General features: G+C 46.3%; 1 protein-coding gene across 1 annotated transcript in view; it reads right to left on the bottom strand.

Moving 5' to 3' along the window:
• Positions 1 to 2,259: 2,259 nt before the first annotated feature.
• Positions 2,260 to 21,063, bottom strand: part of dync1h1 (dynein, cytoplasmic 1, heavy chain 1) — a gene marked incomplete at its 5' end in the record, with an annotated part of 38,992 nt that continues 20,188 nt past the window's right edge. The window contains 36 exons of the mRNA XM_080012230.1: positions 2,260 to 2,639; positions 2,855 to 2,979; positions 3,463 to 3,631; positions 3,811 to 3,953; positions 4,163 to 4,316; positions 8,023 to 8,231; positions 9,302 to 9,405; positions 9,537 to 9,754; positions 10,027 to 10,197; positions 10,315 to 10,428; positions 10,543 to 10,666; positions 10,753 to 10,813; positions 11,236 to 11,347; positions 11,437 to 11,597; positions 11,692 to 11,767; positions 11,954 to 12,128; positions 12,361 to 12,455; positions 12,565 to 12,699; positions 12,848 to 13,101; positions 13,224 to 13,374; positions 13,541 to 13,687; positions 13,790 to 13,943; positions 14,049 to 14,176; positions 14,479 to 14,691; positions 14,812 to 15,027; positions 15,336 to 15,453; positions 16,289 to 16,484; positions 17,999 to 18,119; positions 18,468 to 18,587; positions 18,713 to 18,886; positions 19,054 to 19,258; positions 19,585 to 19,799; positions 19,930 to 20,091; positions 20,176 to 20,290; positions 20,399 to 20,532; positions 20,692 to 20,821. Of these exons, the coding sequence (XP_079868356.1) occupies positions 2,511 to 2,639; positions 2,855 to 2,979; positions 3,463 to 3,631; positions 3,811 to 3,953; positions 4,163 to 4,316; positions 8,023 to 8,231; positions 9,302 to 9,405; positions 9,537 to 9,754; positions 10,027 to 10,197; positions 10,315 to 10,428; positions 10,543 to 10,666; positions 10,753 to 10,813; positions 11,236 to 11,347; positions 11,437 to 11,597; positions 11,692 to 11,767; positions 11,954 to 12,128; positions 12,361 to 12,455; positions 12,565 to 12,699; positions 12,848 to 13,101; positions 13,224 to 13,374; positions 13,541 to 13,687; positions 13,790 to 13,943; positions 14,049 to 14,176; positions 14,479 to 14,691; positions 14,812 to 15,027; positions 15,336 to 15,453; positions 16,289 to 16,484; positions 17,999 to 18,119; positions 18,468 to 18,587; positions 18,713 to 18,886; positions 19,054 to 19,258; positions 19,585 to 19,799; positions 19,930 to 20,091; positions 20,176 to 20,290; positions 20,399 to 20,532; positions 20,692 to 20,821 (5,428 nt within the window). The 3' untranslated portion in view covers positions 2,260 to 2,510. The remainder of the gene's footprint in view (positions 2,640 to 2,854; positions 2,980 to 3,462; positions 3,632 to 3,810; positions 3,954 to 4,162; positions 4,317 to 8,022; positions 8,232 to 9,301; positions 9,406 to 9,536; positions 9,755 to 10,026; positions 10,198 to 10,314; positions 10,429 to 10,542; positions 10,667 to 10,752; positions 10,814 to 11,235; positions 11,348 to 11,436; positions 11,598 to 11,691; positions 11,768 to 11,953; positions 12,129 to 12,360; positions 12,456 to 12,564; positions 12,700 to 12,847; positions 13,102 to 13,223; positions 13,375 to 13,540; positions 13,688 to 13,789; positions 13,944 to 14,048; positions 14,177 to 14,478; positions 14,692 to 14,811; positions 15,028 to 15,335; positions 15,454 to 16,288; positions 16,485 to 17,998; positions 18,120 to 18,467; positions 18,588 to 18,712; positions 18,887 to 19,053; positions 19,259 to 19,584; positions 19,800 to 19,929; positions 20,092 to 20,175; positions 20,291 to 20,398; positions 20,533 to 20,691; positions 20,822 to 21,063) is intronic.

Raw genomic sequence — 21,063 nt, forward strand, 5'->3', positions numbered from 1 at the left:
GCTTTGGAGACAGATTATGCAAGGGAAATGTACATTTTATCCAGCATGGTTGGACACTTATAGATGACAATACAATTTTATAATCCATATATAGATATACTAATATAATAGATGTACTAATATAAAAAATAGACAATGAGACTAAGATTGTTAGTTTAATAAAGATCATATTGAAAACCGATTGTATTTGTTTCGCGTGGAGTCCTTGAAAATTTAAAACAGGGCTTATAAAAGTACTTGAAAGTCCTTGAATTTAATGTAGTAATGCGTGTGTGTGTGATTTATTTTATAAGTTTTTGGACCCCTACGACGGCAGCTCTGAGGATTCGGACGAGGCGCACAGCCGCGCAGGTTCCCTGGGACGGAGGCCGAGGCCGCAGGGGGGCGGGTGTGGTCACTCCTCGTGCCGAAACAGGCGATACATCCTCCCGCCGCCTGCCCCCGCCGCCCACAGGGAGGCGCTCAGGCAGGACGTCCAGATGGAATCGGGAAGCGACGCCGAGCTGTGGGTGTGCGAGCTGGACACGCCGTCCCCCTCGGTCAGCGACAGGAGCACCTGCAGGGATCCCGGGGGGGCGTCGTCCGTCGAGTCGACGAAACGGGCCCGACGTGCCGATTCGGAGGAGAACATGCAGTTCGATGATTCGGGGACGCACGCGGCCCGGTGCCAGACGCCCCGCGCGCTCCCGGCCGCGGCGTCGAGCTCCTTCCCGCCGCCCGAAGGCTCCCCAGAGGGATCCCTAAGCTACGGACACCTGTACAAGAGGAAGCTGGGGCCTCTGGGGCTGGAGCTGGGGCAGAGGAAGAAGCAGTGCCTGATAAACATGGAGGACAAGCAGAGGGAAGGGGATCCTGTGAAGGGTGTTTGAATGTTAGATTCGGTGGTAGAGGACGGACTATTCAAGAGCGCCAAGACATCCCTGCGACAATCTGACCGACAAAACTCCTCTGAAACCGGTGTCCGGCTGAAATAATTACAATCAAATTGTAGTCTTGGTGGCCTGAATGATTAAAATCAGGTAGGACATCTATCTGTACAGTTTCTGCCAATGCACTTTAGACCTCTTCATTGCCTTCAAGTAATAAATGATTGAGTAAATGATACCTCAGATGCCTGGGAGTGTCTCTCAGACCACACTTTGCCTACCACAGCTTTTCCACGAATGGCTGCTTTGTGCGGGATTATTGATTTTGTTGCAATTCTAACAGTAATTGGGTTACCTTTGATTGACTAAGGGACACTTGAACTTAAAAGATGGTGTTTTGTGGAAGATTTATGTAAAATAAAATTTACTTTTTCTGCCCAAGCAAGTGGACTCCAGTTCTTGTGCATTGGACGGTACATTACAGTATCCATACAAACCCAACACCTCAGTCCCAGATTATTGGAGCAGAGTACAACTCGATGTGAGATTCTTAATGACAACTGCTTTGCGACAGCCCCCCGCCCTGCTGTCAGGAGGGCAACACTGATTTTGAGTTATTAGAATTCATGATACAACTGTCAGTACAATCTAGGACATTGAATATTTTCTTGTAAGAAAAAGCTTCTGGAAACTTCCAGTACAGTACAAAAAAAAAAAAAAAAAGTTGAGTACTGGAACATCATTCTGAACAGTGAAGCTTATCAATTAACTCCATAGTAAGCGTCTGTCCCCGGCTGGAGTCAGAGATTTAAGTTTATCCAGAGGCAGCTGAATAGGTGAGAGAGGATGGAAAACAAACACTGGATGTGTGAGACTGGGACTGTTTCAAAGCGGTACGGCGCAGAGAGAACCAGCGTTAAAGGTTTGACTCAGGAACCAGAAACCATCCAGCCCAGGCACAAACAGACCGCACACAAATCTCAAATTCTTTAGATTTTCCCCTTTTCCTTCGAAAACCATCAGGCCGGTCACGGTTCGAGCAAATGGCAGCAAAGCAGACAGATCCTACGATGCCTAACAGGCCATTTCCTGTTTGTTTGACAAAAAAGGTATTTTTTTCTAAAATATAGTACATGACAAACTTTTAATAGGTTGTTTCATTTTGAGTTGGAGTAAACCTTTCTTTGTGGGGATCAAGGCTCTGGGTGGCAGCGGGATAAACATTCTTCCATGGTAGGACCTGACCTGTGGAGTCCGGATGCGCTTGCAAATCATATTAGGAGAAAGAGGTTGTTTTAATACATATAATACAGGACTTTCCCCTCTGCGGCTACAATGCATTCCCAGTGACCAATGTACTGCAAAGAACAAGAAGCACAATTTTCATTGTTGATGCATTTTATTTTATTCCAATCACCTTTGCTCCTTCATTAAAACATACCGCTTCCTTCATAAAAACAACTGCTTCTTTCACTTCTTTCCTCGACCTTCACCAACCACCCGTCAACACTGCGCAGACCCTCTAAAAAAAAACAACTTTCCAAAAACTGCGGGAATGAATGCATGTAGATTAAAGGTGTACAGTTTCTTGGTTTCCTACTGGAGTATAATAAGTATAATTATTTTTTTTTTTTAATGAAGACTTTACTCGGTGCACAGGACAGCGACTCCGCGCTCGTAGAAGTTGTGCGGGTCTTCCTTGGTTGCGATGTCGAAGTCCACGGTGAAGATGAGGTCTGACCTGGTGAAGTTCAGGTAGACGGGCAGAGTGACCTGTCGGGAGGAGGAGGGAAAAAACAAACCAAAAAATAAATAAAAAAAATCAACATTTTTCACCTGGCTTTGGATTGAAATGGCAAAACACGCTCATGATGAAACTGAAGGGCGTCAATGCATTTATATCTTTGTTCGTAACTAACGTGTCATATTATTTTCACATTGGGTATTTGGCAGAATTGTGGGCGTCAATGTTCTCAACGTGGCCGTACCGTGTGTCTCTTCTCGGTCTGGCAGTGCTTGAACCAGCGGAGCTGAGTGAGCGGCAGCTCCGTGGAGATGGAGGTCGACAGGGAGAGCTTGTTGTTGGCACAAGTTGCCCCCTGCAGCTTCAGACCTACAGAGGAGACGGCGACAAAAGGTTGACATGGAGTGAAACTGAATTTTAAGTGGTAATCCTTGAGATTATTTTGTGAAACAAAAATCTCAAATTTGATATTTTATTTAGCTGGGTTAGGGTTAGGGCACTTTTTCAGAAACAGCCGTCCAGTATGTATGTGGTTTTCTATTTGCTGTTTCCATTGTTGGTCGGCGGGGTCCGCCTTTCCCAGCAGGAATGCAAAGATAGGGTTTAAGTAACAAGTGTGCAGCTGCATTGAATTTGATAAATAAGCGAAGCTAATTGCTGTCAGTAAACAAATCAATCGATCAGAGGAAGGCATATTTTCGAGAAAGATGACTGTTGGGGGAAAAACAAAACAAAACAATATGGATGGGAATCTGGAACCAGTTGAGCAAATTCAAATGCATTCCTTTTTATTCAACCCTGCTGTGGTGACCACAGCACTCGCCCCCTCGCTACAGCGGCGTCCGCTCTGACCTATGATGCCGAAGCTGCAGGCGTCCAGAGCGGCTCCCTGGGCGCTGGTGACGTTCACCTCCAGGCAGAGCTCTTCCAGGGACCAGCTGTTTGCCTGAGCCACGTACTGGCGGGTGGCCGTGATGTAGGCCTCTGGCACGAACAGGCTGCCCAGGCACACGTGGATGTTCTGGAGGGGAAGAGCAATAGGAATAACAAAGTGAAAAAAACATTGTTCAGAGTAGGAAAAAGACCAAGGCTCTTTCAGTTCTTTGACCCTTTTTCTCCACTGGGTATTTTTTGGGGAGAGGCCACCTTAGAGGTCAGGGAAGGGTTTTGAGGTAGTACACAGAACAGGTTATGCTGTACCTTGAGCTCCTTGGCACCCCCAGTGGCTGATGCCTGGGAGATCTGCTGCAGCTGTTTGATCCTCTCGCTGAAATCAGCCACCCACTGGATCACCGTCATGGAGGCCGGTACGGTGTAGCGGCACCAGCTGCGGGAGAGGATACCTGGAGGGAACCACGGGGAAAGAAAATAAGACGGGAACATTTTCCAAGAAAGAATTAAAAATAAGGTGTTTCATGTATCATGGATAATAACATGAAATTAACCAATCCGAGCAAATGCTGCACAAGTGCTGCTCCCTGTTAACCTCTGTTTACACATATATGTTTTCATTTTCATCTCTTTTTGGACCCAAAACAATAAAAGATTGTACCTTTAACGAGGTCGTTGATGAGCGTGCGCAGGTCGTTGGTCTGCTTCTTCTTGCCCTCGCACACCTGCACCACGTCCGTCAGGTCCTGGCGGATCTCCTGCAGCATCTTGCCTCCCATTTTCACTTCACGCTCAAAGAAGCGGAACAGCGGGTCCTGGGGGTTGATAGTGTGTGTGTGTGTGTGTGTGTGTGTGTGTGTGTGTGTGTGTGTGTGTGTGTGTGTGTGTGTGTGTGTGTGTGTGTGTGTGTGTGTGTGTGTGTGTGTGTGTGTGTGTGTGTGTGGGGGGGGGAGATAAATAATTAGCCAAAATAAAAGAGAAGTTGATTAGAAGCCATTAAAAGTCCCTGTAAAGTGAATTCAGTGATTTGTTTCGAAACACATCACACATGTTAAGCCCCTTTCCCACTTGCACTGAAAGCCATAAATCTACTGGCAACGTTCTGCATTGGTGTCATGTGGGAAAAGGAGCTGGGGTTGATGTTCCGTGAAAGTCCTTCCATAAATTTCTCCACTAGACCTAATATAATTTCCAGGAAAATGCCGGTACGGCTGTGAGTGGAAGTGTGTGGGAATGGAAGCATGAACATTGCTGTACAGTTGGGGTGGAGACAAATCCAAATAAAGCACAAAAGGTAGAGTTTTCAGAATATTTCATTTGTACAAATATCTCGAAAGTTTTTTTTTTTTTTTTCGGGGGAAAAAACACCCCCAAAAAAAAAAAAAAAAAACCATTTGGAAAAATGGCGAGTCCGATCCAAACCGTGGCATTCGGCTGCAAAGACGAAAAACTGAAACATGTCCAGTCTACGGAGACAGGTCTTCATATTCTTACATTTTACAACAGTCATCATGTGGGAAGAGACTCCAGACGGAAATTTTCTGTAAAGGACGCCAATGTGGGAATGTCTACCGACTACCTTTGCCGGATATTTTTTTAATCCAGTAATGTTACGGATTCCACGTGGGAAAGTGGCTTTAGAAAACCATTGCTGAAAACATGTAAAAAGACTGAATGATGTAGTACTGATTTGTGGAGCTTTAAACCGTTCTCACCATTTTTGTGGTTCGGCTTGTTTGGGCGGGGCCTAAATCAAGGACGTGTGATGTTGCTACCTGCCATGGCCCCTCCCCTAACACTACACCGCATTCCAAATTATTATACAAATTGGATGTAAGTGTCATACACATTTAATTTTTTGCTTTTCAATTAAACTCATGGATGGTGTTGTGTCTCAGGGCTCTTTGGATCAGTGAAATCAATCTGAGACATCTGTGATAATTAGTTTGCCAGGTGAGCCCCATTAAAGGAAAACTACTTAAGAAGGACGTTCCACATTATTCAGCAGGCCACAGGTTCCAAGCAATATGGGAAAGAAAAAGGATCTCCCTGCTGCCGAAAAGCCTCAAATAGTCCAATGCCTTGGACAAGGTATGAAAACATTCGATATTTCACAAAAACTTAAGTGTGGGCATCGTACTGTGAAGAGATTTGTGGCTGATTCAGAGCAAAGACGGGTTTGTGCAGATAAAGGCAGAATGGGGAAGGTTTCTGCCAGACAAATTCATCGGATTAAGAGAGCAGCTGCTAAAATGCCGTTACAAAGCAGCAAACAGGTATTTGAAGCTGCTGGTGCCTCTGGAGTACCGCAAGAGGATCCTCCAGAGGCTCGCAGTTGTGCATAAACCTCCTATTGGGCCAACCCAAACCAATGCTCACAAGCAGAGACGGTTGCAGTGGGCCCCGAAATACGTGAAGACTCATTTTCAAACAGTCTTGTTTACTGATGAGTGCTGTTCAACCCTGGATGGTGCAGATGGATGGAGTAGTGGATGGTTGGTGGATGGCCACCATGTCCCAACAAGGCTGCAACGTCAGCAAGGAGGTGGCGGAGTCATGTTTTGGGCCGGAATCGTGGTGAGAGAGCTGGTAGACCCTTTAGGGTCCCTGAAGGTGATGACCTCGACAAAGTATACAGAGTTTGTGACTGAGCACTTTCTTCCATGGTACAAAAAGAAGAACCGTGCCTTCCGTAGCAAAACCATCTTCATGCATGACAATGCACCATCTCATGCTGCAAAGAATACCTCTGTCATTGGCTGCTACGGGCATAAAAGGAGAGAAACTCATGGTGTGGCCCCCATCCTCCCCTGACCTCGACCCTATTGAGAACCTTTGGAGCATCCTCAAGCAAAAGATCTATGAGGGTGGAGGCAGTTGGCATCAAAACAGCAGCTCTGGGAGGCTATTCTGACATCCTGCAAAGAAATTCAAGCAGAAACTCTCCAAGAACTCACAAGTTCATTGGATGCAAGAATTGTGAAGGTGATATCAAAGAAGGGTCCAATGTAAACATGTAACTTGGCCTCTTAAGATGCTTTTGATTGAAATAGCTTTTGATTTCAGTAAATATGACCTCCTAATGCTGCAACAAATCAACAAATGACCATTTTCAGTTTTTTACAACCTATAAAATGTTTTGAAACTCTGTTGTGCATAATAATTTGGAACAGTGCATTTTTAATTTTTATTTTCTAAAAAAAATCCTGTTATTGGGAGGTTGGTTCAATAACATTCAAATTATACCCTAACGGTTGATGACTTGAAAATTGCATCTGTGACTGCGACTGTCATTTGCATCGACTATTTAGGAAAATCAGAGAAAAATATCACTTGCATAATCATTTGGAACGCGGTGCATATAAAGCCAGGTCAGAATTGGAGCATCAGTGATGAAATAAGGGAAGCTAACAACCCGGATCTCCACTCTGCTGTGCGATCCCGTGCCACAGGACCCACCAGCAGAAACATGAATCTGCCCCAATAAGCCCGGAACAAAAAAAAGAACCGTCCCGTTGGTTTGACCACGTGGGGTTTGGTTATGTTAGCATTACCGCCCCAACCTGGCTTGTGGAGGAGCCAGCAGCGGGCACCGGAGAGTGGGGAGTTCCACAGTCAGACAGAGGTGCTTTGAGGTGAGCGACTAGACACAGGACCAGGTTCAGCAGAACATTTAAACATGGAATTGACTCCAATGTAAACGTTTGACACGATTAACGGGATTGGGCGTGGTTTCAGTGTCTCATTACCCCCACGATTTTATATACTAGGCGATTTATTTATTATCATTATTATTATTATTATTGTTTTTTTTTTTTTTTTTTTAATCATTCAAATTTGGCTGGGTGGTTAAGAGCACATTTTTCCTATGGTATGACAAAAACAGAACACATTTATTTTTGCTTTACAGGGATTTTTAATAAGTGGTATTCAAAACTATGGAAATTAAAATGTAAGTTATTTAAATAGTTCAATAAATATTTAAGTATATCCTCTTCACTTTTAATCAATAATTTGACATTATTAATTCAATTTGATGAAATACACCTATTTAAAGTTTGGAGAATAGTAAGCCGTATACATTAACTTCCCATCATCTAATTTGCTAAAAAAGTTTGAATACCACTGCGGTTGGAATAAACTCCCACTACGTCACAGCTCATCGGTTAGTCTTTCACTGGTCTAGTCTGTTATTGTAATTCAGTATTATATTGTGATACTAGTTTGTATTTGATGATAATATGTAACCCGTTATTTGGTCCGATTAAACAGATCGTCTACCAATCAGTTGGAATTCTGTAACATGGGGATGTGACTCAATAAATATCATGGTGTCTGCGTAGAGATAACGTGTAAAATTCTCTCTGACCATATTAAGAAACTCCTCGTGTCCCAGCTCTGAACCCACAGATCTTACGAGTGAGCCCGTGCTTATTTGAGATCATTTTTTTTTCTTCCTGCAGAGACCCTGACTTACAGTAGGATCCTCTCACCGGCCTTCCCTCTTTCCGCCACCTTTACCTTGATGTTCTCCACGGTGCGTTTGAGGGGGTTGACCGCCTGGGGGATGAGCTGCAGCCAGTTGCAGGCGGTGGTGTGGAGTGTCCTCATCCAGGCGGGCTGCGTGTCGGACGAGGTAGCGGTGCGTTGCTTCGTCTCCGTCTCGTAGGCAAGGTCATCCTCATCCTCCAACATCTGCATTTTCAGCATCTTACCCATCATGTCAATGCCTACGCAGCCCAGCAGAGGGAGCCAGCGGGGGTGTTGGGGGGGGGGGGGGGGGGGGGGTGTGGGGGAGGGGGGAGGGAGACCAGACCGTGGTGGAAGGTAGGGGGGGGGGGGAGAAGAAATTAAATTGTGGCACAAAAAACAGTACCATCGCGAGGCTGTGTTAACGAAGAGTGTTAGAGGAAAAAAACAAGGATTTGTGCCCGACGTACGACAGCATCAGAAACAGCTTCAAGAGGACCAGAGGAGGGCATGGCTTCAGGCACAAGACAAACACACACACCAATCAACGTTTGTACAATGGGGAACATGCAGCTTTTGAATGAACTGAAAAACATAGGATGGGAAAACAGGTTGGGATGGAGGAGTGGAACGGAACTGAACTGATGGAGGTGGGGGATTTGGAAGTCTTACAACTGGGAATAGGACTGACTGTGGGACAGTGAACGCTAAAATGGATGGAGCTTTGGGACGGGGGTGGGGGTGGTGGTGGTGGGATTGGAGCACCAACGGGGTCGCGGGCGTGAGCGGAGTAACATGTAGTTTAATGGAGTAAGGTGACATGATGGACGTGAAATACAGCTGCTGGAGGGTGAGGAGACACCAACCCCGAGCGGAGCGGAACACCTCAAAACACCCGAGGCTTGAAGATTTAATCACCAACCACCCGACTTCATGACACCGGTGGAGGAAAAGCTCAAAGTGTGGATTAAATGATGAAATGATGTCATATTTATCTTTGGGGGGGGGGACACCTCAAATGCATAGTACCCTGCCCAAAGTAGAATCTAAATAAAATATAGTAAGAGCTGGGACCACTCATCCACTCTGGAGCACCTGTTGAAGCAAGAACGGTTTAAGGCTGGAAAAAACGAGGATGAAGTTATTCATGACCGGATGCATGGCCCCAAGCCCAAGGATGAGGTCTAAGTCCACCCCTGTAAGAGAACCAGTGAGATTGAAATGCAGTTCTAAAAATGGCGGATGAGAAAGGAGGGTAACACTGCCGTCATGAGACCAGGACAGAAGTCGGGAAGAGTCCGGCGGTTCAACGTGACCGGCTGAGGCGTACCTTGAGTGGTGAGCAAAACCTTCTCAGCGTTGCTAGGCAACCCCAGCCACACCGGCGTCTGGGTGTCGGGGAGCATCTCCACCCAGTGCATGAACTCCTCGCGGCTGGAAAAGACGGTAAAAGAAAAAAAAACAGGAGAAAAATGACATGAGGGAAAAAACCTCCCTCTAATGTTCAAAATCCATCAACTGCCCGAGAGAAACTTCACGCCGGTCCGATCGAAGCAGCCACTGACCGGATGCCGTCGGGCATCTTGATGTCCTTGTGGCCGTCCACCTTCAGAGCCAGTTTGAACTCGCTGTCAAAGCTGCCAGTGGTGAAGATGCGCTCCAGGAAGGTGTTGAGGAGCCGCTGGTCGAACTCGTTGTCAATGCGGCCGCCGTAGATGGACAGAGCCATCAAGGTCTTCAGGGCCGCCCAGGGGATCTTGTCTGGGGAGATGTTCTGACGACCCTGTGTGGAAAATGATAAAATAAGAGTAAATAAATACTCCCAATAATAATAATAATATAATACGAAAACCAAGACAATTGCTTTTTTTCCCTCTTAAAAATATTTGAATATACTGTAGGACTCCAGGAATTTCTTAATTAAGCTTTGGTGGTATGAACTCACTGTTTATCATGAATTAAATATGTACAAATGTATAGAAAAAAAAAAAAAGAAAACTAATTCTAGGCCAGGTCAGTTTTGAGCCAACACCAGGGGGGAGGTTTCTCTCTGACCTTGGCAGTGTCGTCCAGCCAGGTGTCGACTGTGTCGCAGGCCGAACGCAGGTCCGACTCTCCAAACTCGTACTTTTTGGACCAGCCCAGCGGGGCGTAGCGCAGACGCTCCTGGATGACGGCGTGGAACCAGGCCAGCAGGAAGTAGAGACGTGCACGCTCGTTGGGCGACTGCGAGGAGAGGACGTCAGATTGAAAAAACAAGACAAAAAAGAACAAAAAAAAAAACACAACCAATGCGACAGACTGAACGCTGACGTGCATGGAGAGTCAGAGGTTAAACGTCACCTTGCACATGCGGCTCACGGGGATGCTGCTGAAGGTCCTGAGCATGTTGGCCTTCACGCCCGGAGGGGGCTCGAACACGAAGATGCGACCGGCGCGCAGCAGGTTCACCGGCACCTAACGGGAAACACATCACGTCCAAAGTTCTGGGCAACCGAAGAAGCTTTGGAGCATCGTCTTGACGCTCAATCACAGCAGTGTGGTGTAATGTTACAAATGACGTGGTTTGACCTTGGGATTGATCTCCATGGTTAGGAACAGCCTGAAGCTGGCGTGCGGGTGCATGGAGTGGAGCTTCTTCTCCAGCTGCATCAGCCAGCCGGGGGCCAGGTGGACGTTCTCCAACATCACCCACCTGAACAGAGACGGCAGTTCTTGCTGTCAGTGCGGAACCGTACTTGATGCGAAGTGCAGAGGGCGCACGACATCCCATGAACCCACCTGCCGGACTTGACCGCCGTGTTGATGTCTCTGTCGGCCTTGTTGAAGCCCTCAGCGGAACCTGTGATCGCATGGAGATATCCATCCTCAATGTGAGAGAGACACACACTCACACTCACTCACACTCACTCACACTCACTCACACTCACTCACACTCACTCACACTCACTCACACTCACTCACACTCACTCACACTCACTCACACTCTCACTCACACTCACTCACACTCACACACACTCACACACACACACTCACACTCACACATACTCACTCACACATACTCACTCACACATACTCACTCACACATACTCACTCACTCACTCACTCACACTCACTCACACTCACTCACTCACACTCACTCACTCACACTCACTCACTCACACTCACTCACACTCACTCACTCACACTCACTCACACTCACTCACACTCACTCACACTCACTCACACTCACTCACACTCACTCACACTCACTCACACACTCACCGATGGAGATGGAGGTGATGTGCTTGTTCTGCTCGGTAGCCAGATCCCTGACCAGGCCGCTGGCGTCATAGCCAGGCACGGAACACATCAGCACGGGGGTGCTGGGCTTCACCTGCACAGAACAGAGGACGGTGTGAGTGGAGGATGAAGCTGGCCGCGGTTTCAAGCCTGAAAAAAAGGGGATGGATTAAGAAGGCGTACCTCGCTGTCCACAATGTTACCCAGGTCGAGCGGCTGCTCGATGATGTTCATGAAGCTCTCTCCCAGCACCTTGCACACAAAGATGTGCGACATGGCCAGGAGGCGGTCGGGGCGGAAGGCCTGGATCAGCAGCAGCTGGTGCAGTGCCTGGCCGATGGGAGCTGGCGACAGATAATGACACATTTAGTGGGAAAATAGTTCAACGGTAGAGGGTTCAAATGGTGAAATGTCTGTATTTATTTTCCGAATACTCACTGGACTGCTTCTCCTCGGCCCACAGGTAAGGGACCGATAACTCTGGGGTGTTGCTCTCCAGCCACATGAAGTATTGCTGCGGTCACAAGTCAATTGAAAGATAATGAGAATAATGGTTGTAGCCCACATTTTAAGACGCTCATCAATACAAAAAAAATAGGTTGAAACAGTTTCCACACCCATGTCCCTATTCGGCCACTTTAGACATGTTGTGGCGGCAGATTATAATCAGGATGTTCAGACGGTATCTGTTGGCGCTCACCTCGTCAGCCTGGACTTTGGCCACCAGGTCCTTGAAGACCGGCAGGTGGCTGAGGCGCACCATGGCCTCGGTCTGCTCGGTCGTCAGACCATCCACCTTTGGCATGGAGATGGCGGTCAGCACGATCTCCTTACCGCGCAGGAAGTGCTGGAACTCTGTATCGTATGAGGGCTCGCTGTGGATCGGACATTACGGCAACTTTGAACACAATTCCATAATGACACGGCGAAAGAATAAGTGATCATTACATAAATAATCTGAACGATAAAAAAATAAAAATAATAATAATTATGATGCACCCTAACCCACCCTAATAAACCCTAATGCATTGGGAAACCCTCATATTTTGTAATTAACTACTTTTATGTAAGTGACTGTGTGTGTGTGTGACTACACTTGTTTCTTACGTGGTGATGCCCTTCAGGTTGATCCTCGCCAGCAGCATGGAAAAGGTGATGTGGTCCTGGTGCAGCATTCCTCTGGCCACTCTGTTGAATGCCACCTACGTACAAACAAGGAAATAAAAAGGTTCATTTCTAATATTTAAAAACGTACCTCCAAAATTATTAATAATAAAACCACTATTTTCTTTTGAGAGGGCATGAGCATACTTGGAAGAGATCCTTGGTGATGACGGACAGCCTCTGGATGTGGTCGCTGATTCCCTTGAGGTTGGCGTTCTCGTAGAGGACTGTGTGGTAAGTGTCCAGGAAGAAGTGAAGAGAGTACTGGTACAGGAAGTGCATCTGGAGACACAACAACGATGTTATGTTTCACTGGTTTACAACTGTTTCCTGACATAATCCTGGGAACACCACGTTAAGTTTGGCATGCCCAAAGGTGTGCGTGCACATTTCTATTAATTATATTAAAAATGATCCTGCACGTCCAGACCTGGTTGAGAGCCTCCATGGTGAAGTAGATGCTGCTGCAGGCGGAGGAGAGGGAAAGGTACTGCTGGGACACGGCCTCCACCTCGGCCATGACAATGTCCGTCTCCTCCACCTTCCTGGTCACCTCGGCCGCCTCCTTCTTCAGGTTCTCCAGCGTAGTGATGATGGTGTCGTCGTCGAGGATACGACCCTTGACCTCGTTGAGGGCCTGGAGCAGAGACTTTTCAAGCTGGCGTAGACGAAGCTGGAATTCACCTTTATTTTAATTTTTTTTTAAAGGACAAAAAGATGTTATTTAGTGTGTCTCACGTCACAAAGCCGGACATTTGTATTAGCAGTCGAATACTGTAGATGCTCGTGTTGGCCAGTCGTCTCACCCTGCAGTTTGAGGAGGTCGGAACGCTTCTCGTCCACGTCGGGCCTCTCGGCCTTGAGGACCTTGTAGAGACACTGGCTCTGCAGACTGCTGCGTGTCACCGTAAAGTTGACAAATGTCACACGAGAGCACAGGTCTGGTGGGAACTCAACCTGGTTGGAGAAGAACCAATCAACATGTCGGTTGAGTTGCAATTTGTTTCCCCCCCAATTTCTTTATTTACCGTACATTTATATATTTATTGGTGGCACACATTACGACAGTCAACAATAACGCAGCCCCTTGTATTGTAGTCAACCTCTCAAGCGGCTTTCTCACCGTGGGGTCTCGTGTGGAAAGGAAGATGACGAACGAAGGCGACAGGTCAATGTCCTGGTCGCCCAGGGTGATGAGAACTCGTCCCCCGGTCCTGCGCACTTCTCTGTTCAGCACGGGGTTCAGGATGGGGTCGTAGCTCTCCACGTCCTAAAAGGAGGGGAGACACACAAACGCGAGATGGAGTGAATAACGAACAGAGGATAAATAAATACATCCTCCATCCACCTCAGGATTCACATTCAATCTCACCTGGACCAGCAGTGGGTTTCCGAAGCGCAGGGCGCTCTCCAGATTCTTCCTGAAGGCGTCGTCCAGGAAGCTGGTTCGGGTGATCTTGCGGTCCTTGAACTCGTTCATGATGAACTCCGTGGCCTGGCCCGACGGATCGATGATCAGTGGGTACCTGTGGATGCGCAGGGAAGAAGTATAACTCGACATCTCTGATAAAACAGAACCACGTAACATTCTGCAGCACGTATCGTGGTGTTCTGCGCTGAGGTGAACACACCTGTTGAACCTCTTGAGCATGATGGCATTCTCAGTGCACAGGTCGTCAGCTGGGAGGGAGCTCGCCTGCCAGCGGAGCCGCTCGTCTGCGTTGGACAGGTACTCGGTTCTGGCAATGTCTGTACGGAACTGAGGGATGAATTAAAGGTTGTGTGTTAAGAAGGGATTACTGTGCAAGGTATGCAAGCTAGAAGTTCTCATCAACTGGCGTTGGGCTCTGCTGTGCATCAATATTAATAGTCTTTTCAAACATAATACATGAAATGTCCTTATAGTTGTGGCCACCTCCTATTCTGGGGAAATTTAAAAGACTTCCTTGGGCAAAAACAATAAATACGCAGGGTCTTATCTTCACTGTGGTACTTATATTCAGATTCAAATTCAAGTGGTAAATTTAAGAGGGGAGACTCCTCTGAAAGAGGTCCAGGTACCTGAATGTTGGCCTGCTGCAGGTGGTGCGACCAGGTGGTGAACAGGTTCTGCCTCATCTGCTGCTCAAAGTACCCGGCGTAGGCGATGAAGGCCGCGGAGAGCAGGCAGTCTCCAGCGATGGTGGACATCTGGTTCTTGAACGTCTCGCTGGTCTGCTCCCAGCGCTCGCTCTCGGCGGACAAGCTCTTGAGCAGGGCTGTGCTGCGGTTCACCTGGAAACGGGGGGCCGAGCGACAGAGGTCAAACACAAGGACGCCGCGGTGGGGCGGGTCAGAGACCGAGCGGGCAGAGGTGCTGAACTGATGGGACTATTTTTATTTATTTTTTTCTACCTTGGCCTCCACTGCAGCCAGGTCAGCCTTGATGGCCTGGGCCTCGGAGATCAGCACGGCGTACTCCTCCTTGTAGCGGGCGATGCTGGCCTCCAGGTCCCTGATCATCTGCTCCACCTCCTCCGCCTTGGTGGTGTTGTCCGTGGCATCGTCCTCGAGCTTCTGCAGCTCGTTACGTAGAGGCTCCACGCGCTTCAGCATGTCGGCATAGTTCAGCTGCGGGAGAAGGGGGAGCGAGTAGAAACATTGATCTATATAATTAATCTAGATATCTAATTACATTAATAGCATAGTAGTTTTATCCTGCACTGTATGAATTTATAATTTTTAAGTATAATGAACTTGACACAATACCTGAATAGAGTTAAGAGTACAACATGGCACAAATAATAAATTATTGAAATTATTGGCAGCCTAATTATTAATAAGCATATTATTATTGATTTAAATTTTAATCAAATTATTAGACTGCACACCCCAGTCTGGAATAACTGATACTTCCAGAACACTGCAGGCTTCCTCACCTGAGCGATGGCCCATTTAACCATGGGTCCGCAGGCTAGAGAAGCCCTGTTGACCTGCTCATAGTTGTAGCTGGGGTTGGAGCAGTAGTTTTTCTTCATCTTTTCACGGATGGAGTCACTGGAGAAAGAAGAAATTGATTTAGAAAGTCAGGAACAATATTTTGTTTTTTTTGTAGAATGATTTAGGGTGGGGAAAATGATAATCAAAGGATGTTGGGGAGAAATGTTTTTTAAATTCTGGTGATAGGAAGGATATACAGTATTATCTACATTTTATAAATTGTAAATTTAAAAAAAAAAGATAAAAAGCACAATTAATCAATGTCCAGTTGCTTGTCTGAACGAGGTTATTGAACTCAAGGACAAGGACTCGACGACAAGTTATGATCAGCACATTTGTTTTTGATTCTCCAAATACAAAAACATAAGATGGAAATCATTTTTTGTACATCATAAAATGCAAAAATCAAAATTATAATCACGGGAGCTTTATCGATTGAACACAATGATCAAAGAAAATTTGATTGCGCCTCCATCCGATTAAGCGAGAGGAGACTCTACGTGTTTTGAAGACGGTACCTCATCTCCTCTGAGGAAAAGTTCACAATGCTGCTGATGAAATTGTCTCTGATAATAACTTGTCTGATCTTTTTCCAGTCACTGGTCTCCTCGCCCAGCAACAGGCAGATAGACTCCAGGGCCAGCTTGACGGCCCCCGGGGGGTTGGTCATGACCCGCACTTCTACTAGGTGCTGCCGCTTTATAGAGCTCACCGCTGGGCAGGGGGGAAGGGAGGTATGAAGGCATAATGGTGGGTGGCGATGGTCAGGTATAACCAGGGGAATAAAGAAGAGGAAAGGCAGATTTTCACAGAGAGAAAGAGAGCAAGGAGGGGTGGGGGTGGGGGAGAACACATTTTAGTCACGTGCATTCACATCTTGCACTCCTTTCACCTGATCTCATCGGCGGAGAAGTTGACGATGGTGGGGATGAAGTTCTCCCTCATGATGATGGAGCGGATCTGCTTCCAGTCCGTGGTGCTCTCTCCCAGCAGCAGACAGATCGACTCCAGGGCCAGCTTGACGGCCCCGGGGGGGTTGGCCATGGAACGCACCTCCACCAGGTGCTGCTTCTTAATGGACTTAACGGCTATCAACACCGAGCGAACATGGTTGCAGCGTAACAGAATGAAGGGGGGAGGGGGCGGTGGTGAGCAGAGGATGAGTGTGAGTACAAGAGAAAGATTGCATACGTGAAAGGGGACGTATTATTAAAAACTCACTTTTCAGTGATTATGTACATACATTTGGGTCTCTGATGGGCCTACTAACACACACACTCTGAATTAGACAACCCAGTTAGTTTTTTGTGGACTCTCTATTTCCGAAAACATGCGATTCAACAAGCCGTTCGGATTGGGGTTCATTAGAATAAGACTGCCCCCCCCCCATCCGAGTATCTCCACCCACGGCTTGAGAAATAGCTTTGCAGAGTTGTGCCATTTTTTTCTCGCACGTGCCGGACAAGCTAGCATTATGTTGAAGCTCAGAGCCAAGCATGGTAACTGCTCTGTTTTTGGCTCCCCAGACCAGCACAACTCTTCTAAAAGAAAGAGGAATCAATACCAACTGTTCATGACAAAGCTGCAGACGAGGGAGATGTACTTTTTTTTTTTTTTTTAAATAACTGTGCTGTGTTTCTTTTTGCCGCTTTTAAGGCATACCTGTCAACCCTCCCGTATTTGACCACTCTCCCACTGTCCTCCCGTTTAAATATTTTCCCAGATTTTTAACCTTAGTTTTTCAACTTTGCTCTGCCTTGCGTTTCTCCAAACAAAACCAATAAAAACAGTGTGTTTTTATTGTAGATGTATTCATTTCCTCGGTTTAGTAATTGAATAAAACGAAAAAAGCCCTGTGCATAACTGGTTGATATAGAGAGCGTGGGAAGCAACAACTCATTGTCTAGAATGCATAATTTGAGTGGTATTTTCATCAAAAAAACTTAAGACATGTTTTGGGGACCTCAGAAACCTATATTAACTTGTTGAAAAACAGTATAATATGGGACCTTTGAAATAAATAACGAGCGGAGATTGAGTCGTGACCTTGAATACACATTGCAAGGTCTTAAAGGAATAACTTTGACAGGCTGGAAGGACTCACGTATACAGCATTTCCACTCAACAGGGCTGCTGAATACTGTGAACTATAAGTGTTGTTTTTTCTAGCATAACAAAAACAAAAACTCTAATAGAAAAATATACATTTTTACTAGATTTTTAGGGCTGGGTGATTTCACACTTTTTTTTGGGACAAATGCCTTGATATCAATAATTTGATGATTTTGGGGATGAGTCATTTGCATTTCCACTTTTTGCAAGATATTTACACGCAATATATATAAATATTTGAGAATTATTAGTAATGTGCATATTATAACGAGGCAATAGTAGGGACATTGATTAGATCAGCTAGAACAGTCGATGAAATTCAGAATCTTTTGCCTTAAAGACAACTTTCAATTTAACTACAGTGCGTTACAGTAACCAAAGTCCCAGATGATAACTAGTCTCTTATCACAATATAATAGTAATTCATCGCCCAGCCCTACAGTACACCAGACACTGTGGCTCATCTAGGTAAAATAAATAAAGAAAGTACCGTTTTGAGCTTCATGGACAGCTGGCTCCACCTGGTCCAAGTCCACTTTGACACTCAGCTGCTTGTCCTTTATCACCTCCTGCTGCTTGTACACGGATTCCTGGATCTCCTGACTCATCACCTGAATTCACCACAGAAAAGATCACTGTTGAATGAAAATCTTGCATCATCGTAAAGTAAATACACAAGGAAGATCGACATTAGATTCAGCTGCATTTTCACTGGCCTATGGTGGGACCAGGGTGATACTGAAAAATAAAAATTAAATATCACAGTATTTTAAACCATAACCATCAATAACCAAGAGGCGTGAATTAGAACTGTCCATGAAGTTCAGAAAAATGCATATATTTACTGTAATGCCGCCTTAAATGAGGTTTGACAGTGACAATGAGGAAAAAAGAAAGAACCAGAGACAAAAATATATGTTTTTTTAAATCATCTCTTCCATCTTTTTAAGAGATTTTACCTTTTTCTTCTCTGCCTCCTGCTGGCCTATGACCATCTTCTTCAGCTTGTCATTAGCAGCAGCATTCTTCACCTCAAGCTCCTGGCTCTTGATCCTGAGGTCACGACGCAACTCCTCCACCTAAGTGGAGGGAAAAACGAGAAGGTGGAATGACAGAGTGTGGGCACAGGGCATGCTGGCAGCTATACTGAAGTTAATATGTCCAAAAACCTGAGACCAGCCCTTCACAAGGAGATCCCGTTTACCTGGTCGACGGTCTCCTTGATCTTGCGGAGACCCACGTTGAGGTGCATCTGCTGCTCCTCTAGCTCGCTGCGCTTCTCGTTAAACAGGTCGGCGTAGTGGTTGATGAAGTCCAGGTAGTGGCGAGGAGTGATGGCCATGGTGCGACCTCCCCGCTTGGCCAAACGGTTGTTCGCCTGAAGGGATTCGTTGGAAGCAAAATGACTTTCATTTCAAGGTATAAATACAAGATGGAAATCTGAGACTATTTAATGACTTTGCAGGCCCTTAAAATGTCTTAAATTCAGTGTGTGGCCTTAAGAGACCCTGTACTAAACGATAGTCTGGTCGGTGTCAGCCCTACCTGGTGCAGTGTCTGGTGCACAAACACGCAGCCGTTGACGATGGCCTCGCGGTGAGTGGGCGGCTGTGGCATTTTGTCGTAGATGATGGGCATGTAGTCCGGCACCTTGTAGTTGGGCTTCTCCAGGTCCATCTTGCAGGTGAACTCCTTGCCCACCTGGTACAGGGCCTCTGTGGACCAGTCTCCGAACCAGTTCAGCACACACCTGGCGCAGGAAGAAGAGGAAGTATGAAGGGTTTACTTCTCATTGGATTCCAGAATGACATTTAAGGGGAATTTTAAACCACTGTTAGAAATGTTGTAAAAAAACGAAATGTGCATTGGTTGCATCTCTATCAGATGGGTTGCGGAAAATTAACTGCCAACCCAATTTTCAATGCCAATAAATGGCTCTTCTGCAACAGGCAGACTAAATTACACTGTTCATTGCAGTTATATGTACATATGTATGACAATAAATCGTCAACTAATATTTCACAATAGTGACTATATGATCCATAGAGGGTGCAGATTGGTGGCCGGTCTTCCTACCTGTTGAAGAGAGCAGGTGACGTGGCTGCTCGGTCCTTCAGCCCCTCCGACGAGGGGTTCATGGTGAAGACCACGTGGAGGTTCCTGATGACCTGGCTGGTGAACCACTTGTACAGCTCCTCATGTGTGTCCAGCATCAGGCCCTCCTTCTGGGCCCCCTCCTTGCACTGGGTCATCAGTGTGGCATACTCATCTCCCTCAAACAAACCAGGAACCTGAGGAGGAGGGAGGAAAGAAAAAAATAAATAAATAAAACTTTTTTTTTTTTTTTTTTTTAAAAGCACATTAAAGTAGAAAACCATAAGATAGTCTGTGTAAAAAGTGGAGGCTGACAGCCATTATTACCTCGCCGTTGGCCAGCAGAGTGTTCATTCTCTCCAGGAACCCTGAGTCCAACACATTCGACTCGTCCATGATGAAGGCGATCTTCTCGTTCTTACAGCCGGACCGACGCAGCACGGTACGCAAGTCCTCGTCAAAGTCCTCTCCTGTGTACTTCCTGTGCACCTGTCACGCAAAAAAAGGTTCAGCACCCAACAGGCGATTATACCGAAAGAGTTTGGGATTCACATTTGGGTCAACTGCAGCAACCTTGATCTGGTAGACACTCAGTCCGTTCATCCAGGCGACGAAGCGAGACAGGGTGGTCTTCCCGGCTCCGCTCACACCAATTAGCAGGAGATGGCCCTGTGGCTGACGGAAGATTCTGCAGGGTAGAGGAAAAGAGGATTTAGCCCAAGAGAACCAAAACTCTTAAACACCGTGTCAACAAAAAAAATAAATAAAACATTTTGATTAAGAAGTTGTAACTCACCGGTCGATCCTGAGGACGTGGTCCAGAACCTCGTTGAAGAGCACCAGTGGAACGTCGAGCTCCTCTTCATAGAAGACCTTCAGACGGGCCTTCACATAGTCCCTCAGCTCCTCCTGCTCCACTGGGATGTAGTCCTGCAGGTAGGTCGGAACACTTGGTACAAACAGGCTACCCTGATTCAATATAAGCAAAACTACAAATAAAATCTACGTTATACACACACACACAAAAAAAACAAAACAGCCTGCTTTTACATTTGAATTTGATAACCTGTATTTGCAATCCCAGTATACCTTGGACAGCCAGTTGCTGTATAGGATGGGTCTGTTCAGAGCCTTCTCCTTGTCGATGTTGGGGAAGTGCTTGAGAGCCACCGTGTTGATGTTCTCATCGGTCCAGCGCCTCTCTTCATCCTCCACCAGCCTGTGAGACGGCAACAGCTGTTTGTCAACGACCAGATCGTTTTCCAAATACTTTGTTGTGGTGAAAGAATTCCGAAAACAATCATGAACCTTTGACTTTTCCCCCCCATCAACCAACCAGGATTCTTTCAATGTCGCTTATTGTTTTGTACTGATGATTAAACCCGGAGAGTTTAACGTCCATCGATAAAGCCTGAAACCTTTCAACCTTGCCATCCCCCCACTTCGCCACTCCATCTTGGA

This window comes from Zeus faber, assembly GCF_960531495.2.
Source record: "Zeus faber genome assembly, chromosome: 13".
NCBI classification, from domain to species: Eukaryota; Metazoa; Chordata; class Actinopteri; order Zeiformes; family Zeidae; genus Zeus; species Zeus faber.